General features: G+C 40.8%; 2 protein-coding genes and 1 pseudogene across 3 annotated transcripts in view; 1 reads left to right on the top strand and 2 right to left on the bottom strand.

Annotated features, from left to right (window-relative positions):
• CDC73 (cell division cycle 73) overlaps positions 1-21,450 on the top strand; it is an 82,777-nt gene that overhangs the window by 44,054 nt on the left and 17,273 nt on the right. The window contains exons 11-13 of the mRNA XM_037142903.2: positions 15,006-15,063; positions 19,007-19,042; positions 19,350-19,437. Coding sequence (XP_036998798.1) covers positions 15,006-15,063; positions 19,007-19,042; positions 19,350-19,437 — 182 coding nt within the window. The remainder of the gene's footprint in view (positions 1-15,005; positions 15,064-19,006; positions 19,043-19,349; positions 19,438-21,450) is intronic.
• On the bottom strand, positions 1,524-9,137 carry B3GALT2 (beta-1,3-galactosyltransferase 2). Of its 2 annotated transcripts, XM_053667296.1 has the most exons (3): positions 8,548-9,137; positions 4,537-5,365; positions 1,524-4,147 (listed from the first exon to the last, which is right to left on the bottom strand). In XM_053667296.1, exon 3 carries the CDS (start codon positions 4,023-4,025, stop codon positions 2,775-2,777), a length of 1,251 nt encoding a protein of 416 aa, XP_053523271.1. In that variant the 5' UTR covers positions 4,026-4,147; positions 4,537-5,365; positions 8,548-9,137; the 3' UTR covers positions 1,524-2,774. The 2 variants fall into 2 exon arrangements, with proteins under 2 accessions (XP_053523271.1, XP_036998799.1); XM_037142904.2 differs by lacking the exon at positions 4,537-5,365.
• On the bottom strand, positions 4,088-11,965 carry LOC119047438 (ribonuclease H2 subunit B-like; annotated as a pseudogene).

Here is a 21,450-nt window from a genome sequence, read left to right as displayed (position 1 = left end):
ACTAAGAGCAGCAGAGAACAGGAGACTAGTGGACAGGCGTGTCCAGCGCTGTAGCCCCCACAGTGGTGCCACAGGAAATGCTCGGCAGGGAGCAGTGCAGGGGTCAGAGAGTGGTCTTTGAAAGGCGCCCTGCCCCTCAGCTCAGCGAGCCGCCGGCCCTCCCGCTTCGGGCATGGCAGTGACTCCGGGCGGCTGTGTAGTGCTCTGACACGGTGCTGGGCAGGGCGTTTGCGGCCCGGTTACTATTCCCATTGGGCGTTTGGGGAGCAGATAGTAATGCTGGGGCAGTTGAGCTTGACTATGATCGTGCTGCGTGGTGAGAGGTGACAAGTTTAAGTTTTACACTTGAATTAGAATTTCATCACTTAAAATCTTGAGCAAAATAAACGCGTATTAAAAGTTTTGCTATTTTTCTTCTAAAATATATAGTAACACTGAGCATATAGATTATTTTGTAATTTTTTCCCTTGACCAAATGCAACATTGTCATTTAAAATTATGTTTTCATGTGTAATAAAAATTACATAGTTCTAGGCATGAGTAAGACACAATCAATACTTGGTGAAATGTTTAAATATTTTAAAATATAATACAGAAATTCTTATTTTGCTGAAGAAATCAGCTTGCATATTGTTGACAGTGGAAGGTCAAATATAAATTAATCATAGAATATTATTTTCAAACAAGGATTTTCAGCAGTACTAAGAAACTATTATTTGGTACAGTGCTCTTTGAGAACTCAGAGTATTGTCAGTTACCATCAGTTTTCAAGAAAATATCAGGGATATAAAAATGATTTTAAACTGATGCCTGAGACAGGAGGAATTTAGTTGTGTATTAAATAGAGTTGTTTTTCCCAAGTCAACTTTTTAAACTTAAAGTTTTCTGGAGGGGAGATACTATTTTTTAAAGATCCTGCACCGTGACCATGCACATGCTGGACAGATGGCGCGGGCTCTGGTTCTGCACACGCACCCACTTGTCTTTGTCCCTTCTATGCCAGGGGCATAAGTGAGAGAATTGCTCCACACTGAGGGACGGGTTCCCTCTGCCTGTCACCAGACTTAGCTACTTTGGTATTATTGTCATCTCATGTGTGACTTCTATTTAGTAATTTGGAGATTTAATTTTAGTATTTTTGTAATATACGGAATTTAAATTAAGTGAAAACCAAGAACTGGGGGTGTTCGCTCAGCTTTGAGAATTACTGTGTATAGAATAGAACACTGAGACTAGTGAGTATAAATAGAATTCAGCATATTAAATAACAAGTACAGTGTCTATGATTCTGAACTTTATCAAATGTTACAATTCTCATTTGATGCAATATCTTCAGAATCAAAGATACAATCATAATTAGAATTAGGATAGGTAACATTCTGACTAAGAGCAATAAATTTACAAAGCTGTATGAAATAAAAACACCATTTTAGAGCTAGTAGCTTTCGTATTTCCTGATTTTTAATTTTGTAATGGAATCAAACAATTACTGAGAAAATATTTGTACCATAACACTCAGTAAAGACTTTCTGTTTATCTTTTTTATTAAAAAATTGATAAAAGTGCATCGAATACATTGTTCATCCTAGAATCAAGTGTTCATCAAACATTTGTAGTTTTCTCCCACTCCCCCCAAAAGGTTTTTAACTGGTGATGCAGACTGTTCGTCATCTCCCAAATTAAAAACTGCAGGTTTTTGTAAACTGGCACTTGGGAAGAAGTAGGTGCCGAGAAATGATTAAGTGTTGGCGTGTGCACTCCTGCTGCCAGGAAATCAGCTTCCCATATGTTGCCGTTTGGCAGACATGCATCTTAAAAATGGATTGAATGAAGCTGCTGCTGCTGCCCTCTTTCCCCTTTATCTGTTTCTAGCAGTACGTTCTCTTTGTGCCTGTGAGTTATCACTTCTGCCGTAGCGAGGAACATGATGTATTTTTACAGATATGCTTGAAGTGAAGTGGAAGTACTCCTTCAGAGTGCAGTCACCAAGCTAGTGGACTAACTCCTTCAAATACTAGTGTGGCCCTTGCACCAACAAGAAAACAAATTTGTCTGTTTTGAAACATTTAATTTTTTGTTTTCATAAAAATTTGAGCCTGAGACACATTGATTTTTCACATTTTATCACATCATTTCAAAATAACTTCCTCAATGTATGTGACTCTTAATAAAAGAAAATGAGTCTTTCAGTTGTTTTTTTTGAAAAATAAGTACTTAGATGAGAACAGATTGATGAGACATCTGAACTTTATAAATGTGTTTTTCTGGAGTAACTCAACTAAATCTTATTGCACGGAATACAGTTTTTAGAATTCCAGAACATCTGTCCTTCACACAATTACAAAGTTTCCTTAAAATTGACAGTGATGTTTTATTTACATATAATTATATATCGAGATGTAGAACTGAGTCTAAAATGGAGGGTCTTTTGACTGTCTCCATTTCTTAAATAAAAATTTATGTGAAAAATATATGCAAATACATCTTACCGGCCCCTAATGTAAGACTAGAGCCATGGTGAATGCATGCTTGTTATTGCATGTTAATACACAGAATTGCCGTATACAGTTTTTTCCTAGATCCTCTCGGGGTGCCTTTTTGTCCTATAATGTATTTTTAAGAATTACCTTTTCAGAAATTAAAAAAATACTTTTGCAATTCTTTTATGTGATGAGTTTTAACTAAAACTTGTTCTGTGGGTATAATCAATCTTAATTATACATGCTTTTAGCAATATTTTACAGATTGGACATTTGGAAAAAAAGTCGCCTTTTCTAGTGCAGTTTACGGTGGCGATACCTGCCTGCCTTTTCTTTTGCTGCATTGGCACAAGCGTTGTGCTTATTTTGTTGTAAATGGTTCCAATACTTTATCAGTTCACTGGGCTGGAACTGATGAGAGGTAATCAGGTGGCTGTATTTACAGCTTGAATAAGAAACCCGCCAGTGATTGAACACAAATTCATTGGGAGGGGGAACGGGGTCAATCCTCAGCTTGGCAAGACAGATCCCTACATACACATCCTCCAAGTGCAAACGACGGATACTTAAAGAAACTTTAAATATCTTCTCTGCCAGATCTCCGGAGAAAACATAGCCAGTGCCAGAGCAGAAGACCGGGTAGCGCTCACTTGGGTATAGGTCTGGTGGCATGTACCATTTGCTGTCTTTGTTCCGGTTGGGTGCGTATCCTCTCATTAGGTAACCGGTAAAATAGTTGTGTCTGGGAGGCAGGTCTGGCTTCAGTAACTTATGTATTAAATATTCAGTGTTGACAAACATGTCGCTGTCGGTTTTCATAACGTAAGGAATGTGCGGGCAGTATGTTGCGACCCAGTTCATACCCATCAGTGTTTTAATGGTCAAGTTGTAGTATGTATCTAAGTATTCCTGTTGGATTATATCATGGTACTGTCTGCTCTCCTCCAGTATCGCACGTTGAAGGTAGCCGTTTAACTTGACACTTAGGCCCAACAAAAAAATCCGCGTGATTTGGATACCAGGGGCTAGACTTTCATTGCCCCAGGTTTGCCGAATAGCTCTTCTAGCTTCTATTTGTCCAGGTTCTGCTGCTATTAGTAGGATTAAAAAAGGGCTTTTTTCCTGGCATTTGTCAGGTTCGTTGATAATATACTTGAAATGGTAAGCATTTGGATGTCCGCTACCCTTTTCACGGTAGATGCTTCCGTTGGCACTGAGTGTGTTCTCCAGCCCTGTGACTCCTTGTGGCGACAGGTCTGTGTTGTTGGAGTTGGTTGCAGTTTGAGGCCTCAGAGTTTGAGGAACTGTTTCTTTCCAGATATTCCGAAGAGAGCTGTGGTTTGTCTCACTTTTTGTAGAACGAAATCCTCGGAAAGTGTAGGTCACAGGGTTTTCTTTGAATCCGGCTCGGCCTGGTAGCCAGTCGTGATGATTGAAGAACAAGAACATGGCAAAGAGAAAGACCAGGGAGAGGGCGCCGATGAGATGGGTCCGGAACAGAGAGCGCTTGGCCCAGCAGCAGTGCCGCCGCCTCCACTGCAGCATGTTGCAGATGGCCAGGGCCAGGAGGGGGACTGCAGGCCGCACAGGTTCTTTCCTCTGCTGGATCAGTACTGCTCTTTGGTGATCATTGTCTGTTCAGTCACCTGGTCTCCCTTGGGGTCATTCTGTAAAGATAAAGCATACAAGTTTACAAAGTGCTAAGTATTACTGAGATGCCTGAAAGAGACTTTGGATGATAATGAAATTAGGGCAGGTGGGCATTTCAAAGCTATAGAAATGTGCTAACCCCGGAATGAGGTTTATAACTTGTTTCCCCTTGTCCCCTTGACACCGTGACCTCGCTGAGGGCGGGGGTCAGCTTCTCTAGAAATATTCCTTGGTAGCAATGTGAGTACCTTGCTGTTCTTCCACTTAATTTTCTGAGTAGCTCTGGTTGTTTGTACTTGGGACCCGAGTTAAAGATTTAAAAGTTGCATGCTTATAGAAGCGAGAATGTTACTAGAGTTCTGACAGGGGCCATGTAACAAGGCCTGCGAGCAGGTGGAAGACTTACTGGCATTAATTAAAACTGATTTGACACACTGTTGGTGGGGTGTGCACACTCAGCAGCCTTCTCTGTAAAATGGTCATGCGTCAGCTGTGGGACAGGCAGGGCGAGGCGACGACGGCTGGGTTCTCCTAGTCACACTGTGCTGCCTGGCATGTTTCCATGGGCCCCTGCTGTGCTGAGAAAGTCAATGAGAAGTTGCACCTGTCTAAATTAATTTTCAGGGTCCAGTAACTTCAGTCCAGGGTTTTGAGACAGTAATAAATGATGAGCATTGTCAAACACTCTTTTCTTATTTTTAACTTTGTACTTCAAATAGGAAGTATTCAGGAAATCATTATCCTTACTTAGACTCAAGATTGATTTAAAAAAAATACATAACAACTACTTATTCAACTATCTGTGGCCTTGGCAGATACCAGCACGTGTCCCAGTATGTCTCCATGTTACAGTCAGAGAAAACTGCTTTCAGCAGTCTTTTCAGATGTACAAAATGCAGGTGCTGGTTACTGTCATATCCAACTGTTGAAAATTTTAAACTTCACAAAATGTATTTTAAAGATTCTCAAGTTACGCCGTGGTCTAAATTTGCATGAAGAGAATTTGTTATGTTTTTAGGACTTTTGCTAGCATGACATTTGGAGCCTGAGGTTTTTTGAAAGATTAGGAGGTGTCACGGTGGAAGGTCCACGGTGCCTGTATGAAGAAGTGGCTGTGTCGTCCTCGAACAGGGTTTTCAGTGTGCAGTGCAGACTCGTGCGTGGTTCTCAGCTTGCTCTTAGTTTTCCTGCATCGAGGGGAGGGGTGGAGGTGTGAGAAGCTGAGCTTCCGTTCCCTGTGAGGATATTAATAAATACGTAATTCTAAAACTTTTTCAACATTTTATTGTGAAGCTTGCTACTTTAAACAAAATAAAACTGGTTAATTTAATGTAGGGCCATTTGTTTATTTGCATGTATAACTTTATTTTATGTATACATATTAATATGTTATACATATATATGTGTATTCATTTAGCCTATGATGTTGAGAGATTCATAGTTAATACCAAATTTACTTAACTCTGACATGAAATTTAACTATTTTGGAGGAAATAATTAAGGCCTTTATATAACTGAATAATTATAGAATAAAATTGATATATATAATGTGAAATACTTTGAAAATACTGAAAGTGTTAAGACATATGTGAATGAAAGTACTGCTAGTAACAGCCACTAGGGGGAGCAAGTAGCTGGGAATTTGAACAAATTTCTGAAGTGTTAATATAGTGCAGGCATCAGCTTTTGATAATTTTTAGTATCTGAAATTATTACTTTTACAAGTAATGGTATTTCTGAAATGTAGAAAATCATGAAATCACTTTGTGAGATATAAGCAGTGATTCTTTTTTTAGCTTTGGGATTTTTAAGACTATCTTGTTATTTATTTGAGTTTATTTACATGAATTTTAATCTTACATGACTATAGTGAAGACCAAGGCTAGCCCTTCTACCAGTAAAATGTAGTTCTGCAGTGAGTTAAGCTGGAAATATTAGAGCTAAGTGTTCTGCTTTAGAAACTCACTTTTCCCTCCTTGTTCTGTAAATAGCAGTCTGTTCAGACTGAGAAACTCTTCCTAAGCTTTTATTTTCAAATGAAATATCTAATAAAAATGATTCTTCTTTTTTTTATCCCATAAAGAAACCAGTAGATAGAAGGTCTATGAGTACAAATTTAAAAGAAAAATTACATTTACGATTTATTTGATAATCTATTTTAAACACCCTAAAGCTAGATTAAAATGTATTAGCTTTCTGCTGATATACTAATGCTTGGAAACTGATTGAAGTCCCAATGTTGAAATCTTTTCAAAGTTTAAATTGGGTAGTTGAAGAAGCAATAAACGTTCGGGCGAACGTGTGCTCAGAGGACGGAGGAGGTGGGTGAGGGTGGAGACAGCAGTAGATCGTGGAGTGTTGGTGAACACAGCACACCTGAAGTGTTTCCGTGTCACAGGGAACAGCAGAGTGCTGTGCAGTGTGGCCCAGCACAACTGCATGGTTTAGGGTTCCCTGTGGTTTGGTAGCAGTGGGTGACGGGGGGCGTCTTAATTTACATTCATGGTGTTTGCCGGCCTATAAAATATGAAGCTGCTCAGGCTTGAAATCATTTGTATCCATTTGTTCCTCTCCCATTGATAAAAGTGCATGTGTCTAGCTTTAAAAAATTCTTTTAAGAATTGATAAAGAATTTTCTCAGGCATTACAATTTCCTTGTTAAAAATAAAGTAAAATTACAACCTTCTATTACATGGTAAAATTATTCTCAACATACTCGTGTGGTTTTTTTTTTTTTTCCCCTTAAAGAGTGGGAACAAGGCAAGAAAGTTAAAATGGTTGGGCATACTAAATAGCTTTGCAATTTAGATTTTTAGCATAGGAACAGCTTTTGATTTATCTCCCCTGTGTTTTTATGATAATATTTTCAACTTATTAATGTGTGTTCATATCTTATAGATTAAAGTTCATGGAGAGGATATTACGGTAAAATGTTCAGTTAGTATACACACATGCTGGTTTTATCATTTGGCTTTCATAAAAGCGTTGCTGTCTTTAGTTTGTTGAAACAGTCTTATATTTCAGTGGTGCTTGGATGAAAAATTCTAAACTTTTGTGTTGAGATATCCAGCTTATAAAAATGTTTAATTGGTAACTTGAACATTGAGACATAAAGGCACTGAGCAAGCCTGGAGATTTTTACAACCACATGTTTTCAGTATCCCCAATTTCATTCTTAAATGGAATAAAAACTCATGGTATGAATGAGACTTGATGCTGAGATATAATAATAGGGCCTGATAAAACTTGGTTAGTCTTAATTTTAGAATGGCATGCTTACATTTGTCTTTAACATGTTTGCCTTTTATGATTAATTGCTGTGAAATTAAGTAAAAATTAAGATTTTTCATAGATTTATAAAAAAATTTTAGAGACATCCTTGAGTTCCTGAACCATGAGATGCTGTTGTAACTGTGATTGTCGCTGAAATAGTTTATTAGATCTATTTCTGCCCTGCATTTACACATCATGCCAGTGGTTTGTTACTACATAGAACATAGCGTGAAAGCACAGTGACTATATTATGTTTAATTTTTCACCTTGTAGTGCTGTTTATGGATATTTTGATATCAAAGTGTTTTCGTATTATGTTTTTGAATTTCAAAAATGATCACCAAGAAAACAGCCTTATGTGTGATCTTTCAGAAGCAGTCTATTGCTTAAAATTAAAGCTGGCTATTTTAAATGGGGGCATTTTCAGCAACTATTGCTGTTTCTTTGTTTAAAGTTGTCTTCATGAACAGTGTAGCATGCATCCACTGTGCTGTGCTGTGCATAAACTCATGCCTTCTGTGAACCTATGCAAGTGCTTTCCCTGTAGTCTGATCACCCAGTAATACTTAAAATTTGGGGGTACTCGCCTGGGTTGTATTTGTTTTCTCTGTTTGGGGAGATGGATTTTGGAGGGAAGACTTTGTTACTAAAAGCTGCTACAAAGATTTTGTTTTAAAAGGACTAAAAATGCTCTTGCTGTTAACATCCTCTTTGATACTGTTTAATGTCATTTCACTGCATTGTCTCTCTTGATAGCCATTTTCAAGGGAGCACTGTAATTTACTGGGTAAGGGTTCAGTTTGACCTAATTTGGTAGAGGATTGCTGTGTTTTCTTTAGAGGGCTGCAGATATTTTTTAAGTTATAATTTCTCAGAGAAACCTTTAAGCACATCTTGTTACTATTTGCCTTTTCTCTGCTGTATGCCTATAATCGGTAATTACTCTGAGCTCCGTGGTCACTGGAATAAAGCAGTGACAGCTTGTGCTCTAAACAATGACACATTTTAGATAATACATTCTGAAAGCCTCTCGCAGTTTCAAGGGCAGTGAGCTGAGAGAACTTGTTTATCAGAGTGCCTCCAGGGCCACACCGGGTAGGGAGCAGACATTCAAATGCACATCGCACACAAGACAGCCACGTACCTTTCCCGGGCAGGCCATCCATGTGGACAGGGTTATGCCCACTGACCGTACTTTTGGCTCGCCATGCCTTCAGCAGAAAGATGCCCTCCAACATGCGCACATCCCCAGTGGTCTGCCTCCTGCGCCTGCTTTTCACGGAGTCCAAAGTGTCCATTTGTCTGCTTGTCTTCCCGGCACCCTCCTTCTTCATACGGGTGCTGGTCTTCTGAGGCTTTCCCTTTCTTTCATTTGCTCTGGCTTTAAACAAAAGAGCTATAGTCGTCCGTTCTGTTGGGAGCAGTGTCGATTCTTCCCAGCACCCAGCGATGCATTGAAGCTCCTTACATCTGCTGCTTTCCCAGCCGGACAATGCAGAGCTGCGTTCTCTCCTCAGTGTCCATATTTCTAGGAACGACACGGACCTGCAGTGGGAGCTGCCGGAGCTAGAATGGAGTGCTCGATTGAGCTGGAAAAGGACGGGCTGAACTCTCCTTTGTGGCTGCCTGACAGCTGCAGGGAGGATTTGGAGCAGTTTCCCTGGGTTTAGTCTGTAATATGAAATCCACGCTTCCTCAGCTGCTGCACAGGCAGGCAGCAGTTTATATCTGGGCTTGACAGATGTTCTCTCTGACAGAGCAGAATTGAACGTCACTGCTTGGCTGAGCCCCACGTGATTGTTTGCATTAATTTGGACTAAAAACCCAAGGTAGGGAGCAGCTTAGAGATTTTGCTTCTCTGTGAAACGTACTCAGTGCAAGTCTAGTGACGAGTGAATATTTGAAAATGGGATAATGAAATGAATGGTTGTAATTTCATTTTTTCATCTTATTTCCTCCTTAATGCTTAAGCGCAGGCTTTCTAAATGTTTTTAGCGTCAGATACTGACTTTCATGTTTTTTTACATGGTTTTATAGGGCACGAGCAATATAAGCTTTTATGTATTACTAGATCTTATTTAACCCCTTCAGTGCATTCCCTCCCTTGAAGTTTTCTTTTTTTTCTCAAGTTGCCTCACTTTTACTAATACCTAATTAAGACTCAGAGCCTGTTTTCTTTCACCTGTAACCTAGGCACAGCCGCTCCCCACTCTATCCCCCCATTCCCCATTTTCTGGGGTTTATATAAATCAGCCGCCGTGGGTTGCGTTGCTGACATATGATGTGATACAGTGCACATCTTCTTCCCCCTCTTAAGTAGTTTCTGATGTTCTTGATTCTTGAAGGCAGCAAAACTTTTAAGCAATTTTAATGTGAGCATTATTTATTTTTCTTACTTTAACATTACATATAGGATAGAATTCAACAAAATGATATAGTAGATACGGTGCACTTGTACAAGATCTTGATGGGTAATTAGGTTTCACTAATTGTATTTGCTTATCGTAATATTTCAGGATGGGCTAGTAACTTGCCCCGAAGCATATTTTTTAGTAAAAACTATATTCTCAAAAATTTCTTTGTATGTTTAGTCTCCTGGGCACATTATTTCTTTTTTTTTTTTTTTTTTCTGTAGAGTATTGGGGCATTGTGCTTTTTTTCTTTAATATCTCGAACTACCAGTTTTTCCTCAGACGTTAGGGATATTAACTCCTAGAAATTTATAGTTTTGGAACTGAAGCTATCTATATGTTTATGGTCATAATATACTCTTGATCCTGCCTGTCTTCTCAAATAATGTCTGTTATTTTAAATGTAGATTTACATTTCATCTAATTTTTTATTGTTATGTGTTTTTTGAAGAAATGGAGATGTTAGAGATTAATTCTAGTTATTCGATTGCTTTTCAGTATCAAAGAAGACTCCAAAGTCTATAAGCCATTTACTTTACACAATTACTTTTTCATATTTTGTATAGAAACATAAAATTCAAATACAAATAAATGTTTGAATGAACCTGAAAACTGCATTTTTTTTTTTTAATGTCAAAGGGTGGTGATTGACAGGAAGGGCAGTAACATGGAGGAAAGACAGAAATGGCACATGCAAAAGACAAATATTTTTTTCAGATTTCATCTCCAAAGATTAAATCTTTCTGACTTTTAAAAACTTTTTGCACCAAAAAAGGAATCCATACTTTTCATTCCAGTCTTGTCAACTTGAGCCAAAGCCTTCTGAGCTGCAGTCATTTTGCTATTTTTCTTTTCAGCCTTCAAGTCTTTAGTATTAAACTTAATGTAATCTTCTTTTGCTTCTCTGGGCTCATCTGATATCTTTCTTTGATAGAAGATTTGGCAGTGAAGCTGAAGGGTCTGGAAGCTTTAAGTGTTTAGCTAAGGCAGTACTTAATTCTTCAGGGTTGTAATCAAGTGTCCAAGCACGGGCACAGCGGACACAGTCCTCTTCCTTGTCCCTGGGAGCCTGGTGGCTGCAGGGCAGTGCAGTTGACCCTGCCTGGGCACTGGTCTTCCTGTGACTGGTTTCGAAGGCCACTGTAGTCTGAGGGGCCTTTTTTCCAGCCTCATGTCTCTTCTTTGCTGTACTTGAGATACTTCTTTTTGTCCATTTCTTTTCCTCTGTCATGTGTTGACGTAACTTCTCAGCTACTAGAAGTTTCAGCAACAAGATGCAGTTCAGAAAAGTCCTCCACCACACCGTGGCCTAGAGGCTGAGACTGCCCCACGTGACCAGCCTCTGTAAGGTAGTGGAGGTGCGCGGGCGAGGGCACAGGGCTGTGGCCGAGCAGAGAAGACCCCACTGAACAGATCAATTGAGAAACCAAGGATGCTATTTTCCTTGAAAATTTATTTCGGACAGCTCCAGTAGGCACACATTGAACAAGAAAGGGCTCCTTCCCCTGAACTGTTAGCCCACTTTCATCTTCTTTGAAGCATCTTCTCAATATTCCGGAAGCCATGCAGCCCGTCTCTCCCCGGAGCCTGGGCACAACAGCTGCGGCTTCTGCCGAGGGAGGTGGACGACTGGACGAAAGTGGTTTTGTTTTCAGAGCCAGCAGGCTGCCATGTTAAAACTTTTTACATTTAGCGCCAGGCCATCTAGTATGTTTAGTTTTTGCCCATTACACTTTTAGTGTAGCTGATGAAATGTAGTTTAGGAATTCTGTGACTGTTTTTAGGAATGTATGTGGCTTTCCTGGAAATATTAGAAGGAACATTGGGCATTTTGTAAATGAGAAACCTAAGACCTCGAGCCTTGAAGTTCACAGTTCTCTCCTGAGTGAAGGGGAAACCGAAACCCAGGTTGTCCCGGCGTTTAGTCCTCTGTCCACCCTACTGCATGCTTACTGCTCTGTGTTCATGTGTTTGATTTAGGTAGCAGAGTAACGCTTAAGTACCTACTTATAACAACTTGTTTAAACAAGCGGACATTGGTTTTAGCAGATCACTGTTTATCAGCAGTTCCTGCTGCAGGCCTGCACTGTGCGGCCAGCAGAGTGACCGTTACTGAGCACTGCCCGAGTCCGGACAGACGCTGGCCTTCATGCTCATCATACTTTTATGATTGTGATGCCCATTTGAAGATGGAGAGCCATGCTTAGAGTTGTGAAATAATTATCCCAAGTAGGAGCTAATTAGTGGTGAGGAGGAGTCAGCCGGGAATTAAAACAAGATCATCTAAGTCCTCATGCTCTATTCCTGACCATTACGTTCCATGGCATTGCCGGGAGTGGTAGGATCTTCTGCTCCTGCTGGGACTGCACACCCAGAGATCATTCATGGAAGTGTCAGTGGAGGCTGATGTTTTCCCTCGACTCATCTGCTCGACAAGTTCATGTTGGTCAGCTACTGTGTTAGGCACAGCTCATTGAAGTGAGCGGGATCCAAAGGTGTTTTAGCCGTATTTCCTGCCCTTTCTCCAGGAAGGATAAAGTAATTAGTTTTTGCCAGTTCTTTTGATTGGACTCTTCTTTGATGTCCCACTGGATTTATTTTGGATCTGGGTTATTAAGAGATCTCCATAGGTCACTTGCCTGGTGGGGAACTTTTAGTATTGTCTGGAGCCCCTGACTTCCAAGCAGGTTGTTGATTAATTCTGCTTGCTATGGGGCAAGTGTTTGTACAGCAGAGGAACTCCTGAAAACTAATAAAAAGGGGCTTGTGTATTTAAGCAGAATTTACTTTAAACTTTTAGGTACACCTGCATTCTGTTTCTTAAGTTCAAGTTAAGCTGGTTGAGAACTTCACATAAAGCACAGAAAAATAGAGCAGGCATGAAATAAAGAAAGGTTCCTTTCGCAAAAGGAACAGTCTCTTGCAACCTGCATGTTTCCAACCAAGAGAATCTGTAAAAATCTTAGGACAGACAGGCTTGTAGAGGTTCTCCCTTTAGTCTAACTTCTTTAACATCTGAAGTGCATGGTTGAACTTTCACAGTAAATGTGATGAATTTCTTTGTCAGACTCAGCAGACTGGCACCTATTTTGTTTAGCTTCATAGTTATAAGTGTATTGTAATTTTTACTTGCATAAATCTACTTTTTAGTCTATAATGTGTCAGCACTCATGGGGAAAAGGTTGTCATCAGTAACTGTGCAGTAGCCACAACTGTCCAGGTTGGCATTAGCATTTTTCTGGGCCTGTCTGGAGCAGCTCTCAAGGAGTCAGAGTTTAATGACAGGGCTTGCAAGGCCTCTGTTAGCATTAAAAATAAAATAAATATTTTATCAGCAGACCTGAGTTTATTTAGGAATGGCCGAGGAATTGCAGTTTGGGACCTGAAAGCTGTGGCAAACCGCAGTCAGGTCCAGAGAACACAGGAGAGGAGCCTTAGTTTATAGAGGAGAGGAGAGGGGCGTTTGGGTGCCGCAGCAAACGGCTGTGGGCCCTGGTGTGTGAGCACCCTCCTCAGGGCTCCGCACTTCAGCTCTAAGTGAGGTTTCCTTTATTCCTCTCCACACCCCCTAACTCTTAGTTTCTCCTGGGTACAGAAGTAATTGTTTTATTCTGGTAGTTAATAGTTTTCAAGTGATCATTACATGGTGCATCAGGTATAGGTTTGGTTACTATCTAAGAGTAAAGATAAGCCATTTCATGGACTTATATTATCTGTTATCTATCTAGATAAATTCAACTAAATGTCCTTGGTGACAGGAATGAAGGAGGAGGGGGTACGGGGAGAGCACCTCACCCGTGTGAGTCATTTCCATTCCCCGAGCATGTGCACATGTCCTGGAGTCGAGTGAGAAGGGAGGCGAGGGTCTGGCTTCTCCTGGGTCGGTCTCCGTTCCTGTTCGTGCTTTAGTATGAGTAGTTGGCCCCTAAATGCATTTATTGGGTTAGTCAAAAAAGTCTGTTTAGTTTTTTCTGTAAGATCACTCTAGTAGTGCTTAGTTGTCTTCAACTTCATCTGAAACCATTTTGTTAGATTGTATTGTGACAGCTGGCAGATCAGTGTGCATTTAAAAAACAACAAATTTGGTAAATTTTTATAGAGCTATTTTAATATTAAAGATGGAAGAAAATACACAGCATTTTGGGCATATTATGCTTTATTATTTCAGTAAAAGTAAAATGCAACTGAAACACACAAAAAAGATTGTCCAGAGTATGGAGAAGGTGCTGTGACCGACCAAACGTGTCAAAAGTGGTTTGTGAAGATTCATGCTGGGGATTTCTTGCTGGACAATGGTCCACTGTCTGGTAGACAAGTTGAAGTTGATAGCGATCAAATCGAGATATTAATTGAGAACAATCAAGGTGGGAGATAGCTGACGTCCTCAAAATATCCAAATCAATAAAGTAACTGGTAAAAATGAAAAAAACAAGTCTTTTATGGGAAAAGCCGTATAGACTTTTTGGCCAAGCCAGTATTTCAGGTAGTATTCACCTGAAGAACCACACATTTTTTTCCAGTGCAGGAAACACAGATCCTGACGTTTTGGGTCAGATGGAATTTTTGACAGTTACTGTGACAGAAATTTCTGACACTGTTACTCTGACAGTGCTGTTTGATGGTCACTTGGAGACCAGTTTTAGTTTAATTGTCATCAGTGAGTTTTAAGATATTTTCAGCCACTCAAATATAACATCTCATCTTGGTAAATGGGATTTTTGTCCCTGAATATTTCAAAGGCATTTAATATGAAGCGTTCGTGGCTTTGTTTACATCTTTCTAATGGGAGGCCATGTCTTAATTATTCATTTCAAAACGGAAATTATTCATTTTCCCCTTTGAAGGGAAAAAAGATGGACCTGATTAAAAACAGGTAATGACATATTTGAGATGTTAAAATTGTCAGCAATTAAATCATTGAATATTAGAGAAATACTGTGCTTATAATAACTACCGTATGATAACAATTTTAAATTTATTTTCTACTTAAGATTCTATCTTCATCTCATGACCAACAGCATAAAAAAGAAGGAAAAGTTATTTTACTTTACACTCTTAGGACCATAGCATGTTCAGTGGGGTGACCGATTGAGAAACAACTAGGTATGGAATTTACTCCCAGTAATTGAATGAACGTGTTTATTATGTAAAGAAACTTTGACGTCATATGTCATTCTTTATTCTTTTAAAGGAGGGTGCATCGGCCCGGAAGACTCAGACTCCTGCAGCACAGCCAGTACCGAGACCAGGTGAAAATAGACAGGTTCTTTTTTTCTAAATGATCACAAGAGTGAAACAATTTTGTTGTTTATAATGCTTTGAAGGAATTAAGATTGTAGTTAAAACACTTGTAAAGTAATAGCATAAGAACACGTACAGATGGTAGGTATATTTGAAAAGGTAAAGAAAAATTTTAAGAAAACGATTTTAAGATTTTAGAAAAACGTTTTTTAAAAGTTTACATATACCATCCCCTCACTGATTCCTTATTTCAGTCCCATGTGTTTTCCTTGTGAAAGCATAAAGCTTTCATAATTTTAATAGACTGATCATGCTGCTTTTGTTGCTTAGAGTTTCTGATGTATGTGCCATTTATCATACAGGGTTGTGGAATCACTGGTTTAGAAACCGTACCGAGCAAGGGTGGGAAGTGTGACTGCTGAGGCGCACGCTTCCCAGTGGGTGGAGAAGCACAAGCCTGGGTGGGTGTGGCCCTGGACTGGCTGCCATTTCCTTTTGTAGCCTGAAGGACTGCCTTGCACGTGCCCCCCTCCCCCCCTTTCTGACACACACAAGCACACCTCACTCCTCCACCCCCAGTTCTTACTTGCACTTCGTAGAGCTTCTGGCACGGGCAGGTGGCTCGTAGTTCAGTTTGTCTGCTTTCTGTCGGTGCGATGGAGAGTTAGCCCTCTGCGTATCTCAGACGGATCGCTTGTGCTGTTCAGTCGTCCACTGTGTCGCGCCGATGCCCGTCGGAGCACCTCCTTCCATAGTTGTAAACTCATGTGCTAATGACTTTCACGCTCATATCCCCAGTTCAGGCATCTCTGCCTCTGGTGTCTTACATTAACTGCCTAGCATTTGGATGTGCCGTAGGCTTTTTGAGACTGATGTAGAACCTTTGTTCCCTGGTATTTTCCCCGAGATGTTTTACTTCACACTCCCTGTGTCATGAATAAAAGGCACCAGCCTTAACTCTGTTTCTTAAGCTAGAGATTTAGGAGTTATTCCTCATTCTTCAGATTTGCTGTTCCTCTCATCTAATGTCATGAGTTCTGTCAGATTTACCTTCTGTACTCCAGATCCATTTGTTTTCTCTTTGTCTCCACCACCACAACTCAAGTGTAAGCCATCATTATCACTCTAGATCCCTGTGTCTCCTTTTTTAAAGATTTTATTTACTTTTAGAGGTGAAGGAAAGGGCAAAAGAGAGGGAGAGACACATGGACCGGGTGTTTCTCATGTGCCCCTGACTGGGGACCTGGCCCACAGCCCAGGCATGTGCCCCGACTCTAATCAAACCTGTGACCTTCTGGTTTGTGGGACAGTGCCCAGTGCCCTGAGCCACACAGGTCGAGGCTAGATCAGTGTATGTTAAAGCATCGTTCCACGTCCCCCACAAGATGCGCCTAGACGGGGAGGGTGTGGTCTGGTCCAGCCCGCGGTGTGGGCGGCAGTCTATGGGCATTGCACTCCCTTCAGTGCAGAGCCCGTGCTCACCCCACGGGAACAGCCTGACCGAACCTTCGATTTCCTGCCATTTCCTTTGAGCCCCTGTCTGAACCGTCTGTCTTCCCCTCACAGGAGAGGTGAGGTGAATGTGAAGTCGTGTCACTTTCTGGCGTGAAAGTTCGGTCTTCCGAGTGGTGCTTCTGTACACGCTTAACTTGCGTAGGGAGCCGCCTGGGCGCTGGCATCTGCGCGTGTGTCACCTCCGCCCACCGTCGGGCCCCTTGTTCTCTGCAGTCGGCCCCTTTTCTTCCTTTGAGAGGGGTTCTAATGCTCAGCCTTTTCTCAAGGACGCCTTTCTGCCAGTGTTTCTCCTCCGCCCTGAGCAGTACCTGTTCCGACCTCTCTCTGTGTCTGTGTGTCATGGCCGTGTGTGGTTTGGCTCCACTTCTGCACCGGAGGGTCTCCAAGCGCAGGGATTATTTCTCTTTTATTTATCATTGTCGTAATAAGGATGTAGCAGAGTGACTTGTACATGGGCTCTGAAGACATATTTAAGTGAAGAATGTAATTATATTTGAAATCAAACATAGCAACAGTAAATGCTGCTTCTGAGCCTGCGCACTGTCGCTCTGTTGGTTAGCATTTACTGAAGGAGGGGACCAGGGCTGAAACAGCTAGCGCTCACCATACCTGGGCCAGGAGATCCTTGCCACCGTGTCCAGGTGTAGGAACTGTTATCTTTGTGTTATGGTTGAGGGCACCCGAGGTTGAGCAGTCAAGCTGGCCAGGGTAATTTGCCTAGAAAGTGGCAAAATGGGGGTCCGAACTGAGATCATTTACGTGTAGACTCTTATGCCATAGGAAGCCCCCCCTTTATATTGGGTCCCCATCAGCATACCCCTCACTGTGCCCCTGCCTTGGTCCTTACCAGGAGCCCGTGTATATTCTTTTGCAGTTATTTTTTTTACTGAACCTCTAAACTTTACTTGTACTGTGAGAGCTTTTATATTTTGTCTTATTCTTACAGTTGATCTTCTTAGCCTTGATTTTAGTGACTTTTTCCTTAACCCCCTGAGCCATTGTGGCTCCCTTATTACCTCATTGGTAATATCTAAAAACAAAATATCTTTTGTTTTTCTCTTAGTCATTCTCATAGCAACTGCTGTCTCTTGTTCATCCCCGTATCTGTCCAGCCTGCCATGCCTTTCTCCCTCCAACAGATACCACACATTCATTGAGACTGGACTTTCTCCCAGGTGACACTGTCTAGCTAATCAGATGTATCCATGAGTCCTGTTTTCAAAAATGACTTGAGAGTTTTAGTACTTTTTCTCGGCAATAAGAAAGATGAGAGCGCTACCATAAATATCTAGGTGTGTAAACTTGTATTTGTGTATATCTTCCTATGGGAAAATGTGTCTGGAAGAATCATATTACTGAATTCGATAATATCTCATCACAATGAGTTCATACAGGAGCACAAAGTAGTGTTCTAAAAACGATGTGCTTTCCTTTAAAATGGTATTTTTCTAAGAACTGATGTTTAATTAGAATTTTAAATCTCCTAAATTTTTATTTACTTTTATAACTAAAAAAAGATATGCAAGCATAGTACGTGGCACTAGTACTAATTGGAAGGCAATTAATATATTTTGATTTTTATGGATAAACACTGAAAATTGAACAGGTGTGTGTGTGTGTGTAGATAGGTAGCCCTTTTAATGTATTTTAGCCCTAAAACACATTCATCTTGAACTAGGCTGGTATGACCATTTGTGTGCCAACAAATCTGTGCACCATAAAGTTTGTTGTGTACAAATAAAAGGCATGAATACTTGTGCTGTAATAACATAAGTTCACAATCCTTAACGATGTGGGCAACTCCAAATAATATAGACCTTTATATGATTCATTGCCTGTAGTGTTCTCTTTTAATGAAAAAACAAAAGATATTTTGAAAAAGAGAGAAATTAAGGTAATAATTTAGGTCTTAGCTCCTGGAACTCCTTTGTTCTGTAATGTGGTGAGTCACATTGCCCTCCCCCCGTCGTATGCTCTGGGCTGCTCCATGTGCTTCAGCACAGAGTACAGTCAGTTGTCGGTCACCGGGCCTACTCACTCCGATGACTGCAGATTGCTGAGTAACGGCTAAGCCATTTTAATGTTGTTGTTTCTTTAAATATTTTATTTACGGGAGAGAGAGGGGGAGAGAAACATCAATTGGTTGCCTCTTGTATGTGCTCCAACAGGAGACCTGGCCTGCAGCCCACGCATGTGCCCCAACCTGGAATTGAACCGGCCCCTTTTCTCTTTGCGAGCCAGTGCCCAGCTCACTTAGCCACGCTGCTCAGGATCCACTTTAATGTTTTTATGAAGCAGGGAGATAAAACTATTTGAGAAGATTGCAGTACATTTAAAAATGTTATAACTAGTTATATGCAAATACAAATAATTTTTAAGCTTCAAAGTAAGAATGTGATAGTTATAACACTCAAAAGTTTTTTTTTCCTCTTACAGTTTCTCAAGCAAGACCTCCCCCAAATCAGAAGAAAGGTGAGGTTGTGCATGCGATTCTAAATGTATTTTAGAAAGTCAGCGTGAATAATCTGGATGGATTCCAGAGCCAGGCCAGTACCGTGGTGCACTGACGTTGTATGTTTGTGCTTGGTGTCTGTGCTGACCAGCAGGGCGTAGGTCATGTTGAATATTCAGTATTTTGAATTTCACTGCTGACCCAAGATGTTTTTTACCTCAAAAGATTGAAAATGATAAACTTACGAACTTTTGACTGGGAAGGTAACTAATTTCTTTTCAAAGTACTGATGACATACATGCTGCCTTTCACATTCTGTCTGGACAGGATCTCGCACGCCCATCATCATCATCCCCGCAGCCACCACCTCCTTAATCACCATGCTCAACGCCAAGGACCTCCTCCAGGACCTGAAGTGAGTGCCATGCTGAATCTCGGCCCCCGCAGTGGGAGCCGCTGCGGGGAGTTAGTCGGTGTCTTTCTGTATTTCTTATTTGGAGAAAACAAAATTTCAGTTTCTGCTTTACAGATACTCTGAAATATGACTTCCAAAATAGAGTAGGTTCTTTTACGTTCACTGCTAGTTAGAGTAGTGATAGTATTTTGTACTTTAAACGGCCTGACATTTTAAATTCTTATTAAGTATTTTTAGTGGTAACTAGGAAAATATGCTCATTCAGTGACATAATTAATACCTAAAAAAAAGTGTGAGCGAACACTCTACCTTTCTGCATAAAAATAATGATGACAGTTTTTGAGGAAGGAAAAGAAAGCACCTCACCTCCGAGAAGCAAATCGAGCTGCTTCCAAATCACTTCTGGCTGATTAAAACTGAGAAGCAAAGTTGGTTGTGAGGCTTGCTCATTTTGAATTAAATCAAATTGAATTTTATGTGCCTGTGACTTTTTTTTAAAAGATTTTATTTATTTATCTTTAAAGGGGAAGGGAAGGAGAGAGAGAGAGAAACATCAATGTGTGGTTGCCTCTCTTGCGTCCCCTGCTGGGAACTGGCCTGCAACCCAGGCATGTGCCCTGACTGGGAATTAAACCTGATCCTTTGGTTCGCAGGCCCGAGCTCAATCCACTGAGCTATGCCAGCCAGGGCTGTGTGCCTGTGACTTTTAAATAGCTAAATAAAGGTCTCTTTAACCTGGTACGTACAAGTTTATCCATGTAGTAAGTGATTTGTCTTTAGTACTTTTGGATGAAATTTTTAACAGTCTTTGTCCCTTTAACAGTATGTAAATAAGGAATTTTTAAAATTAAATTTATTGGGGTGACGTTGGTTAGTGAAATGATAGGTTTCAAGGGTACAGAGGTATTCCATTTTTTATTTTTTAAATATTTTATTTGTTTATTTTTAGAGAGAGGAAAGGGGGGAAGAAAGAGGGGAAGAGAAACATCAATGTGTGGCTGCCTCCCATGCGTCCCCTGCTGGGAACCAGGCCCAGGCATGTGCCCTGGCTGGGAATCAAACCGGCAGCCATTTGGCTTGGAGGCTGGTGCTCAATCTACTGAGCTGTACCAGCCAGGGCAGGATTTTATGTATTACAATATTATATTTTATTAGGCTTTAAAAAAAAAAGGCTATTATTTTTTTTTTAAGAGAGAGGGGGAAACATGGTCGTGTGAGAGACGCATCTATTGGTTGCCTCTTGCATGTTCCCAACTGGCAACCTGGCCCAGAAGCCAGGCATGGCCCTGACTGGGAATTCAGTTGGCACTCAATCCACTGAGACACACTGGCCAGGGCATTAAGCTTTTTATAGTGAAGTTTAGTGTTCCCACAAGGTAATTCCTCTGGTAATCTACAGTTCCTCAAATAATCTACAGCAGGGTGGATGAGAAATAGTCATTTTTGTCTACCTCTTGAAGTACATTTGATAATAAGAAACTGTCAGACCCATGTACAAATGGTTTTTATTAAGTACTTTTAAAAGTGTTGCTTTTATTTGAATATTCCTGTATCTCCTTTTCACCTGCTAACCAATAGACTCAGTAGACTTTCTGTCTTCTCCATCTGGGGTGGGAGATGCCGCTCTGCCTGGCTCTGGTCCGGTGCTGGCTCTGTGTTCTACGTCCTGCAGCTGGGAAGCCGGCCCTCCAGCTGCAGGGGACGTCCTCAGAGAGAGGACCTGTTCTTCCGTTGTGATCTCTGTCTCCATTGTGTGAAACAGCTTCTGCCTGACAATGGGCGTGGAGTAAATGTTCCAGAAGGGAAGAAAGGAGGCGAGACACACTGAGAAAATTAGAGAACACTGTACTCTTCGTCCCTGAAATTCAGAGTGTGTGCATGTTAGTTGTGACTTTAGTTAGTGCATTTCCCTCTGGTCTTAAACTCCTTTTTTTGGTGTATGGCATTCTCATCTGCACCTGTGACTTGATTTTAGTTCCTGCGGAGTGTCATTATATTTGGTGTTGGGTTTTT

The sequence above is a fragment of the Artibeus jamaicensis genome, unplaced genomic scaffold (genome assembly GCF_021234435.1).
Source record: "Artibeus jamaicensis isolate MK-2021 breed Jamaican fruit bat unplaced genomic scaffold, CSHL_Jam_final contig_467, whole genome shotgun sequence".
Lineage (NCBI taxonomy): Eukaryota > Metazoa > Chordata > Mammalia > Chiroptera > Phyllostomidae > Artibeus > Artibeus jamaicensis.
This window is presented reverse-complemented; position numbering and strand designations above follow the sequence as displayed.